Raw genomic sequence first — 12458 nt, 5'->3', positions numbered from 1 at the left:
GAATGAATGGCAAACAGAGCTATAGCTAGCTTCTCATAACGAGAGCTTTCCAGCTCACAAAAAATGATTAAATTGTAATCGGTCAAAAACGTTAGCTTTGTAAGACCATAGAGTATATGACCATAGGCGATATGGACCAAAAGTCATATCCCGATATATTTTGGCTGAATATCTATATACGATATATATCCCGATATTTTTTTCCGCAAAGTGAGAGCAAATGTTCAGTCAAAGCCAAAATCAAATATGACATGTCACATGTAGTTTCATAGAGACAGTTGCAAAATCAAATAAATAATAAACCGGTTTCTTCACCTGGTTCATGATTAAATGCTCAGCTGTTCAAATAACAATAAAATGTAAACCTAAATACTGTATAACAGGAGTACCTTTTTTGAAATCAAAGCTCCATATTTGTGATTCGTTCCAAAGGTCAATTAAGCTTTTGATATTAATATAATCTACTTTGTTCAAAATGTAATGCCTCATGCCTGTAAGCCTAGGTTTATAGTCCCATTCTTCCACTTGATACTGCTTCCACTTAAGTAAACTAAAAGATGAACTATCGACTACAAAACAAAGAAACTAATTAATGTGTTAATACAAAGAATATTTATTATGATCGGTTCACAGATCTGAGTTCAAACGGAAACTTCACCCTTCTGAACTAAGAGTTTCTGCTTCAAGGTGAAGTTTAAAACAGACTGAAATGTCCAGGCTCATTCCTCCACTATTTATTTCTGTATGTATTTATGCGTTACATGTAATTTTAACGGGCACTGAGCTCCAGATCCTGTAGCCGAGACGGTCTCTGCTGCCCTGCTGTAGCTTCTCTCCGTCCGCCTGCCGCCGCAAACTTAGTGGAACTTTCCGCCGATATCGACATACAGGTCGCCCTGGACTACGTGTAGATCCTACCGATCACCACTCTGTCTTTGGCTGGTCCGATCTGGATCAGCGGGGACCGGCGCAGCAGCGAGGCAAAGCTGTGTTTTTCCCGGGGAAGAGACGCTGCGGCCGCCACGGAGCTCTCCGCCTCCCGCTGCCGCCGGAGCTCAGATTGCTGGTCGGCGGCATACATAATCATAAAACACATTGTCACCTGTTAAATGTTATTCATTGCTGTTTGTTCTTTTCATTTCCTCTATCGAACATAATTAAGCAGTACAAAAGTCCGCATCTTTAGCGTTGATCTGAATGCTTGGACCCTGTTCCAAGATGGCGCGGTTTTGACGTATGTTTAGAACCTCAAGGCGACATCTGTGTATATATCTATGGGAGCAAGGATCACATTTGAACTATATCGATATATGCGATATGGTCTAATTCCATATCTCATTTAAAAATATATCGATATATTTTTAATATCGATATATCGCCCAGCCCTACCATAGAGTATGTGTTATATAAATACCATGACGAAATTCAAAGTGTAAATATATGCAATGTATGTCGAAAGTCTAGCCGCGATGTTTCCCCATTGGAATGAATGGCAAACAGAGCTATAGCTAGCTTCTCATAACGAGAGCTTTCCAGCTCACAAAAAATGATTAAATTGTAATCGGTCAAAAACGTTAGCTTTGTAAGACCATAGAGTATGTGTTATATAAATACCATGACGAAATTCAAAGTGTAAATATATGCAATGTATGTCGAAAGTCTAGCCGCGATGTTTCCCCATTGGAATGAATGGCAAACAGAGCTATAGCTAACTTCTCATAACGAGAGCTCTCCAGCTCACAAAAAATGATTAAATTGTAATCGGTCAAAAACGTTAGCTTTGTAAGACCATAGAGTATGTGTTATATAAATGCCATGACGAAATGAAGGGACTAAGACAATGTGCACTGAGACAAAAATGCGTTTGCATTATTGGACCAGCTCACCAATCTGTCTTTCTGTCCCTGGTATGCGCACGCACGCTGTAATGTTTGTAAACAGGAAACCCGTCTATTAGACAAATAAAAATTTCGACCTGAGGGTGCTAGATAAAAAAAAAAGTGATAGGGGATTAAAGTCATTATTACTCATCCGATAATAATCCTATCTAATTTTATTAATTTATTTTGTTTAAAACAACAGCTGCTTGGGCCACTACAGGTGTGCAGTTGTGCACATTTCTCAATCAAGCTTTATTTATATAGCACCTTCCAAACATGCAACTCAAAGTGCTGTAGCTACAGTGATTGAAAAAAACAGAGATAAAAAAGGTGGATTTAGAGATTAATACAGTATATAACAATTAAAATACGAATAGTAAAATGTTTAAAATCAAATCACTCATAAAATAAAGTATAAATCGTTATTAAACTGTTATATACATTATATAATGTATATGTTATAATTATAAATTATACAAATTGTAATTTTAAGACTAAAATAGGTATAAACACTAAAACCATTAAATTATAAGACATTACTTGAAAGCCAGACTGAATTAGTAGGTTTTTAATCTATGTTTAAAGGTTTGCATATATACCTGAGAAGGTACTGGAAACTACAGAAAGGAACCTTTTGTCTGTGGAAGATTGTGCCACAAGGTGTGGCCAAAACTCCACTATGGTCAAGTTGGTTGCAGAGGTTTTCCTTGCTAAGCAGACTGCTTAGTTTTCTTGGTTTGCCTGTGTACAACATACCTTGGCATAGTGAGATCAAAATCATTATATGCATGTTTTCTTTATTTTTTAAAAATCTTTTTAATGAAAACAGTTCAGGTAGTATTTAATGGAAAGATTTTAAGTATATTAAAGAGTAGTTGTTAAAAGATTGCATCCAATTCAGCCAAGAAAAATACTGGTGGCAGTTTAAATAGAGTCCTGTTCCATAGCAAAGAACATAGTTGATCCAAACAATTACATTTATTTTTTATTTAAGTGTTAAAACTTTTAAAGTGAAAGATAAGCATCTTTTTGTTTCCTTTGTTAGGAGCAGCATGGATGATTGGCAGAGATAAGGCAAACATGGCCCATTGGATGCTATAGGTGGCTTGAAGAGCTACATCACCTGTCTGTGCTTTCATGAAGTATAACAAGCCTGCAATCATGTTTTACAGGTAACAATGCTTATTCAGCTGGTTTAGGGGGCAGAGATCAAAGTCATAATACAAGATGTGTGATTTATTTTTATATTGATTTTATAATATAAATGTTTTTGTTTGAACAGTAGGCCATATCTTCTGAACTTTTAAAATAATGTGTGTGGCAACAGGTGTCATGTTTGTTAAGTTTTAGCATTTTCCCTATTTGTTTGCATGTGGTCTCTTCTGTATCAAGTGATCGTAAGCCTTCTTAGGTTTGTAAAACTTCTTAGGTTATTTAATTAGTGCAGAACTTAGTGATAAATCATGTGTTAATCAAACATAATTTAAAAGAACACCATTACTGGCTTGAAAACATAGGCCAAGCTAAAACTACCTCAAATCTGCAGAAAAAAACTTGAAACTCCTAGGAGTACAGAAAACAAATCTCTTGTCTGTGCTAATCTGCTCCAACTATCACACCTGCCACTAAGTTGATCCACAGGTGCCACATGAGGGCAGTGTAGGTTTGGTAATGTTGAGAGAACACCACCAATTCAGCACACAGAGCAACACATGTAAGACCCAGTTGTTCACAACTTGAGAAAACATTTTCAAGCAGTATTAAACTTCTGAGTGAGCCAAACTTTCTTTTCCAAATAAACATATTACGTACTGTTAGGTGGAATCTTTTATCCAAAGTAATACACTGAAAGTGCAGTTTTATCAGATTCTGTCATTAAACTTGTCAGTTTCTCACCCATTTTTCTCCCTACCTTGCCATCTACGTATCACTCTCTGGCATCTGTGCTGTCTGACTGACAAGTGACAAATGCAGGTCGCTTTCTCTCTGTTTTTTCCCCATTTTATAGTGGGTGGCAACCAGCGTCAAGGTGCATTACCGCCACCTACACTGAGGTTGCTGATCTGCTAGGTAGCTTTTAAAGGTCCAATGTGTGGGAATTTCTCCCATCTAGCGTTGAGATCATATATCGCAATCAACTCTCTCGCGCCATGCAGTTCAAAGTACGTATTACAGCTACGGCAGCCTTCACGCTTTTTTCTGATGACGCCGGTCTCTTGCTCTTTTCGAGTTCCCTTTTCCCAGTTCATGCAAACGCAAATGTGAAATTTCAAGCCAATAGGAATACTTGCAATTGATGGTGGTGGTAAATATTTAGAAGTTTGTGAACGGGCAACACAGATTTTTAGAATGAACACTTAAAAACGTTACACACTGGACCTTTAGGAAACCCAGTGACAGAAAAAAAAGAAACCCCATGAAAGTTCTTACATCACCTTATTTTAAATTATGTTCTCTACAGCTGCGAAGAAAGCATCTTTTAGTTCACGTTTGAATTATGAAGACCGAGAAAAGTGTAAAAATATATACATTGTTGATAGGGGTGTGACGAGACGCTTACTCCACGAGACGAGACACATCACGAGATTGGGTTCACGAGAACGAGACGAGATTTAAAATTTTTTTTAAAGAAATCCTCGATGAAATATATGAATGGAAAATAGTTTTTTTATTCAACTGAAAAATCACAAAATGCAAAACAATTTAGGTGCCTTTTGAAATCAACTATTAATGATGAATGTTATTTAACTTTTTTTTTACTATTTTAATGAATCATATGCAGTAAAGGACATGCAAACACTGCAAAATGTTTTGTATAAAATCTACCAACTGGCTTCTGCCCTGTGAAATCTAACTCCTTTCCACAAATCGAACATAAAAAAATAAACAGTATAAATAAAATAAATGTGTAAACAACAGAAAATGTTTAAATGCAAACAGTAAGTGTATCAATAACCAAAGTACTGCTCTCTCAAAACTACAAGTGCAAACAGAAACAATTTTTTTCTATAAGATAAACTACACAAAACAGCCTAAGATATGGTCATGTTATTTTTCAAGAATATAAGCATGTCGACTATTTCTGGCAGCAGTTGAGACCTTTGGGCAGTAACTATGTCTCCTGCAGTAGAAAAAACACACTCACTTGGAACTGAGGTAGCAGGGATGGAAAGGTATGCTTTGGCAGGTGGAGACAGCAAAGGATATTTAGGAGTTGCCGAAATCCGACATTTTCCACCACAGAAAATGGCCTCATATCAGCTGCAATGAAAACGCCTATGTCCCTCGTTATTGCCGTGGCTCTTGCACTTACCGGTGGCAGAGATGCAAAGGCTTTTAGAGTTGTTTGGCCTTTTAATGTTTTCGTCGCGGGTGCTGTAGTTGGTAGAGAGCTGTGGTGGTGCTGTAAGTGTTTTTGCATAGTGCTCGTGTTAGCCGCGGTATACGGCATTTTTTTCTTACAATATTTACATATTGTGTTCGTCTTGTCTGTCACTCTTTCGCCGTTTATTATTTCCGCAGGAAAACCAAAATGTTTGCACACAAATGATTTAAAAGTGGCAGGGGGATCTTCAATAGTAATTTCACGCTCCATCACGCTGACATCACATCGCCTTACGAGACAACTTTTCACCTCGACGAGAAGTCTCGTCACGTTTTAATCTCGCGAGATCTCGTTTTGTCACACCCTTAATTGTTGATGTGCTAAGTTAAGCATCCCCTGATGACATAAAAGACTGTAGGCCATACCCCTCTGTTAAAATGATGTAAAAACACTTGCTTTTGTTGCTCCAGTTTAAAAACAAAAATGGGTGAACATGATAAAATCACTATGGTATTTCAGGTTATGTTAATAGACATTTAAGAAATCATGTTGGAATTCAACAATATGTTTTTTAACATCTGGAATCATTGTGAAGGCTGTCTGTCATGCTGGGATATCTTGTATTTATTCTGTGTTAAAGTTGTTTAGAGGAAAATGCTCAGTTCCATTCTTGAGTGGAAAGTTAAAGCTGCAGTAATCAATATTTTTATATTAACAATGAGTCATACGACTATATGTAAATCAAGCAGTCGCTTGTAGTGATAAACCGACAGATTAGGGCTGAAACGCTTCCTCGAGTAACTCGAATAATTCTATAACTAAAAATCCTCGATGCAAACTTCTTTGCCTCGAAGCTTCGTTTAATCAATGTAACGTTGTACCCAGGGCATGAAATTAACTTTTTTTACCAGCCAGTTTTTTTTTTTTTTTTTTGCATCATAAAGGTGAAAAACAGGACTTGCTGTGTCTCTATGATCCTATCCTGTCCTATTCATGGTAGCCTACTCATGGACATTGCGCCATCATCATGTGCTGTAGTAGGGGGGCCAGCCTTGATAATACTGCATAGGGGTCCGGTGTTGGCTCGTTAGGCCACTGCATATAAGAGATGAGATGACTGACAAAATCAGGAGTAGCCTAGCGCACCACAACAACAAAAAAACACTGGTGAATGTGGACCATAACACATGAGTTGTTGCAAAAAAGTTGCACTTTTTTTGTATAGCTCTTAAAAATAAAAAAATAAATGAAAAGGAAACTTGTTTTGGGGAGAATAATAATTAGTACTATTAATTAATTACTCTGGGCTAGGAACCTTACCAAAAAGGCTCAGGATGCAAAACGGTGGAAACGGCTGGTGGATTTAAGACCCAAAATAATAATTTATTGAATGAATCAAATATGAACATCAGTCAGTGGCTTGTTGATCTTTACATTGTTAGTTAATTCCCTAACCTGGGCTGGGACACACATTCATACGGTTTCATAAAGTACTTATTGGACTTTCACTTATCATTGCACTTACAATAAAGTAGCTGTCCTCAATTAAGGTCATCCTGTAGGTCTCATCTGCATTTTTTCCTGCATCCACCGTGTGTTGACAAGCTGACAAGATGAAATGGCAGCAACTTTCAGAGACTTAAGAGTTAAAAATCGTTACAGCGTACATTGATGTTACAATGTATAAATGTTGGCAGGACGGTCTGAAAAGTTTTGCACGGTCTTTCGCTGTACGTTTTGTTGGTAATGTGAGATGTTCGAGTCACACACACGTCTCGTCTTCATAACAGAAACAAGGAAATTAATTGTACCCGTTCTCACTCCCGCTTGGTCAGTGGCTGCGCGATAGGGAGCCCCGGCTGTCAATCAATGTCTTCCAGTGATGTGGGCCCCTGATTGGACCAAGCCCGTAAGCAACCGCGTACCCTGCTTACCGATAGTTACGCGTCTGAATCACTCAATTCTCATTGGCTACCTGCCAAAGTGGCAGGTAGCTTGACAGTGTTACTCACCAATTGCAAAATTCACCCGCATTTGGCGGGTGGGTGGGTGTTAATTTCATGCTCTGGTTGTACCGCTCACAATGTTTCCGCACGGATGATTATTGCTGGCGCACAACGGCTGACGCTTTTGTGAACACAAGACTGACCGCGCCGATTATAAATGAAGGAAGAGAGCGAAAATAGTGAGGGGCTAAAAAAAAACTATAGAAAGTTTGGGATCATCGTCAAGCTGCAAAACCCCCCTGAAAACTGTGCAGTGTGTCTATTGTAAAATCGACTTGAACCGCGACCCTCCGGTTCCCAACTCAACTCCCTACGGACTGAGCTACTGCCACCCATAATATGGATGTGAATTATGACATCGGACCATGCCGGTGATGTTTGCATTTGTCATTCTTTCTCCTCACTCAGTATTAGCCTTCTGAAAATGTGTCCCCCTGAACAGTATAGTTGAATAGCCCTGATGTAAGCTTTGTACAGTCACATTTATCTGGCCTTAGTGAACAGCTCTTTTGCATATTCAGTGTAAAGAGCAAGAGGCATAAAGGGAAAGGGGGTGAAAAAGATTTACATTTGGGCCTCCAAAAAGGGAATTTGGCCAACAGAATAAGGGGCTTGGTGGCCCGTGCGACCAGTGCTTAAAAATATTAGCATCTATCCCTGTTATTGTATGCAATTTAGGCAGTCAAAATGTTGCTTTTTCTAAAAAGGAAACCTCTCTTTTGTATTTTTAGGATTGCTGTTTTCTATGAAGAAAAAGTATTTCTTATCCGATTACTCAATTAATTGATGGAATAATTGGTAGAATACTCGATTACTAAAATAATCGATAGCTGCAGCTCTACGACAGATAAATTACATATCAACTTTATAAGGTTATATGTCAAAGTTGTGTTGTGTTATATGTGATATACAGCAATCATACATTAAGTTTAATCTAGCCTATAGCCTAATTTAAAAGCACATAAACACACTGTAGCAGCCACTTTGTTTTTGTAGAGACCTCATAATGGACCACTGTTTGTGTCGTCTGCTTGTCTCCAGCGGTCAGTAATTTTGGGTGTGATGTCACATAATACTCCCAAGGTTCCTCAGTGTCCTTTTCACATTGTACAGTGGATGGAGAGCTCCCCACTGCGTCATTTACTGTCTTAAATGGTGATGGAGACAATTGCTCATTTATCACAAGAAGTGGTGCAGTGTGCGTCTACAATGGCCTTCTCCATAGGGCCTCAGTCTTATTCACACACTGAAGATCCATTCTCACACTAATGATTAGCCAGATGCTAGTCAGTTTTACTGCCCAATGGGTTAAGACTGCAAGGAATGAGCTCTTCTACATGCTGCAGCTGTCCTCGCTTCAATAAAAAATTGTTTTGTCATGATTATGCAACTCCAGCTTTTTTCATAATTATTGTTGTGAAAAAAGTGCAGTTGGACGAGGACAACCAACTTCAGCACAGAGCATTGCTGTGCAGAAGGAGTAGCAGGGGTGCTTAGAGATGATAATCTGTTATAGAGTTGTGAGGTTCCTAATTGTGCTTTCATGAGATGCTGTTGATTAATGGACTAGTTGACAGACATCCTGTGAATGTTGTCCACATATGCACTGTCCACAGGGGTGCTGAAGAATCCACTCCAGCCTTCCAGCAGCATTGTGGAGACTCTTTCGGAGGGTAGGAGAGCAAGAGAGGAAGGGGAGGAGGGGGTAGGAAGAAAAGGAGTGGGAGCAGAGAAAAGAGAATTAAACTTTGAGGCAGTGCTGTTGTAAAGGGGAGTGAATGAGAGCGGGGGCCGTGCAGCCAGCCACATGGGCCGTTCTCACTTGTGATAATGGAGGCCTTTCTGTGGTTCTTAACCCCCTTGTCGCATGCTGGGAACAGGCAGCCGTCCACCCACCGCTCAAAACAGACACGCTCACAAGATGGATAATTGAATTTTACACCCAGGAAAGTCACCCCCTTCCCTTGCCGTGTCTCCTGCTACACGTGGCCCTGACAGGAACTCTCCCAGGATCAACATCTCATCTAGGGAAAGAGTCTGAGTTAGGCCCAGTGGTAGTTTTAGAAGAAAGAGGAAAATTGTGCTACAATGTCGAGGAGACACCTGTTTTTAGTCGGCCGGTCCACAACTTTGGACCAAACTAAAACATCTTAACTGTGGGTGGCTTGCTATGACATCTTGCACAAACATTTATGGTCCCGAGAGGATGAATCCTAATGGTCCCCTTACTTTTTCTCTTGCTACACCATTAGTTTGTGGTTTTGAGTGAAATGTCTCAACCACGGATTGAGGGGACTGTCATGAAATTTGGTGCAAACACTTCAGTCTCTCTCCGGTCGAATTGTAATAACTTTGGTGATCCCCTAACTTTTAATCTAGCCCCACCATCAGCGTCAATTTTTCATTGTCCCTTTGCACTGTGCTTGCAGAACTAATGACATTGTCATCAGCTTCAGCTGTACTTTGTGTTTACTGTACCTGCTAAACATCAGCATGTTAGTCATTATGAGCATGTTTTCATCTCTCAAATGAGCATTTAGCACCTCTGTACAGCCTCACAGAGCTGCTAGCATGGCTGTAGATTCTTACCTGATGGAAACAAACTGAATTAACAAAAACATTTGGGACTTCTTCCGGATATTGACTTGCAGCTTCTGTTGCATTTCACTTGTGTTAAAGCTTCAGAATCCCCCCTCATGATCGGCTTCTCTTTATTGACGTCTTCAGCATTGTGAAGGGTGTAGATTTAATAAGAGAAATCAATAAGGGATACAAGCTGATGTGTCCCTTCGCTGAGAGAGTGTTTCTGAACATTTAAAGCTATAAAAGTTGGGTTTATCAATGCCTCTGATTTGATATACAATAATTTCATGCTGTAAAGGCTATTGGGCATGACAGCTGTTTTATCACCTTTGCAACACATAAGCGAGAGGCATAGTGTTGCCTGCAGATGGACACTGTTTTGTAGTGCCGTCTTGTTTCCTACACATGTGGTAAAGATGGAGATTAGATAAGTGTGTTTTAAGGGGGAGAGAGTTGAGGTCCCTAACTGAGGGGGATGACATGTTAAGGTTGTGATGGTTAGAGGGTGTATTGTTGATGTGAGGAGAGAGTGATCCAGACCCTCCTTCCTTGCCCTAAGGCTGATCCCGTCGGCAGGGGGACCTGGTTCACCGCCCTCACCAGCTCTCTGACCAAATACAAAAGGCGTTTCCTCCCTGCAGCCGTGGTCACTTTCACCTGTCAGTCAGACTTTCTCTGTGTCACCCAGGGTATGTGCAGGGTGGCTCCAGGTGAGCGTTGGCTAACGGCTTCTTTTTTTTCTTTTTTTTTTCCCCTTTTAACACAATGTATTTTATTTTTAAACAACATATAGAGTATTAGGTATATTTGTAAACGTATACCATGTTAAATGAAAATAAATAATAAAATAATATTTTTTAGACGTGGATGCCCCTTTGCTGCCAGAGCTACTGCTGCCCTAAAAAGAAGAAAAATAAAGACTGACATTTTAGTTTAACCTGAATTTGTAACAACAGTTGGCTCTGGTCTGCTCTGTAAAGTTACGTTAGGGAGGAAACTAGCTGATGTTAACCATGTTATTTGCCTCGGTAGCACCCTGAAGTATTTATATTTATTACAGTAATGTATTCCTTTTTGCTGTAACGCAGTAATATAACCCACTACTAATTAAATTTCGGTAATATTATTACCCGTTACAATCTCAGTAACACGAGTTACAACACATTTTAACGCAACATTTTTTAAGAATTTCCCAACACCGCGAAGCATTTGTTAACAGGAAAAAAAAGCCGTGAGTATTATTTCATAACATCTGTGTCCCAACAGGTGACAGTACGTCAGCGTGGACAGCAGTGTGTCCGATGCCTGACTGTGGTTTAGTGGTTTTCCAAACTTCAGTCTCAGTCATCAGGTGTATTTCATCTCCTACGTGTTTGCCTTTTAAGCTGTCCTAAGATCTGTGTTTACTCAGCCGTCACTGGCAGAACGTACAGTGGACTGTAGGTGGAGGAACACGGAGACTTAATGAGAACTCTTTGATTGACCGACATTCATGCTGCTTGTCACACAATACCTGACAATACCAGCATGACAGCACCAACACCAAACACTCTGTCACTCTGCAGCAGCTAATCACATTCAAGTTTGACAAGTAATTCCTGTGTGTGGTTTTTGTAATGCAGTTTACCTTTATTGTCAGTGCCACCCTTATTTTAACACATGAATTTCACAAATAATAATACATTTCCATTTTCATTACAGAAATTATTGGTCATTGATTGATAGTATGTATCAATACTATCTTAATATTTGTAAAATCATTTTCACAATGTTCACTTTTGCCTTAAAGGGTAACTACTGTTTTTTTCAACCTATTTTCCTATGTTTTTGTGTCTAAGTGACTGATTGTAACTGTTTAACCAGAAACAGCTCTGAAGTCGTTATAAAACCCACCAGACTCCATTTAAAAAAGCAATATTTTTAGCGTGTATAGAGCCAACATATTTTCACATGTAAATCGGTAAACTGTGTTTATTTCAACCAAAACTAGAGTTGTGATGGTTGAAAAGTGGAAAGACGACCCAAAATGGCTTTTCATAGTTTTATTTTGTTTCTGTTGACTTTGAATGAAGTGTGTTTTACGATGTTAAAGTTACTGTTTATTTACATAGAGTCTGGTGGGTTTAGCGAATGCAATTTCGCGAATGTTTTTATGTTTAAAAAAAGGATTTTACTCTTTAACAGAAAGTCGACCTCCTTAGAAATCCTTTCCATAATGTTGTCAGACACTTAGAATATTAATCTGAGCCTGTCAGTGGCAAAAGGGGCACCTTTGTGAAGGTAAATACAAGCTGGACAATTGCCCTATTAACTTATATTGTAACTTGTTTCGCCGCTGCCGACTGCAGTGATCTTGCTTAATACTGGACCAATTTTGAAGATTATGGTTCCCATCAGACACTTAGACACAAAAACATAGGAAAACGGTAGTTACCATTTAAGGGGAACTTCCATAAAGTTGGGGGATTCTTTCAAACACCTCCAGTTTGTAGTTTTCAACTCCCTACTGAGCCATACTCTTTAAATGACCCACAGACTTCAACAGTATCACCTACTTCCTACCAAATAAATAGTTCCTTTTAAAAAGGCTAGTAAGGTCTGTGAATTACCAAGAGTAATTGGGACACTGTTTCTGGAAAAGGGATTTGTTGAATAATTTTTTTT

At 39.1% G+C, this 12458-nt stretch overlaps 1 protein-coding gene across 3 annotated transcripts in view; it reads left to right on the top strand.

The window, feature by feature from the left end:
• LOC114550256 (uncharacterized) overlaps window positions 1-12458 on the top strand; it is an 89495-nt gene that overhangs the window by 1829 nt on the left and 75208 nt on the right. For all 3 annotated transcript variants that reach the window (XR_003691660.1, XR_003691659.1, XM_028570903.1), the window contains exon 2: window positions 2926-3052. Coding sequence is in view for 1 of the 3 variants with exons in the window: in XM_028570903.1 (XP_028426704.1) it covers window positions 3018-3052 (35 nt within the window). In the remaining 2 variants the exon portion in view is untranslated. The remainder of the gene's footprint in view (window positions 1-2925; window positions 3053-12458) is intronic.

The sequence above is a fragment of the Perca flavescens genome, chromosome 23, assembly GCF_004354835.1.
Source record: "Perca flavescens isolate YP-PL-M2 chromosome 23, PFLA_1.0, whole genome shotgun sequence".
Lineage (NCBI taxonomy): Eukaryota > Metazoa > Chordata > Actinopteri > Perciformes > Percidae > Perca > Perca flavescens.
The sequence above is the reverse complement of the archived record's forward strand: the minus strand, read 5'-3'. Positions and strand labels throughout refer to the sequence as shown.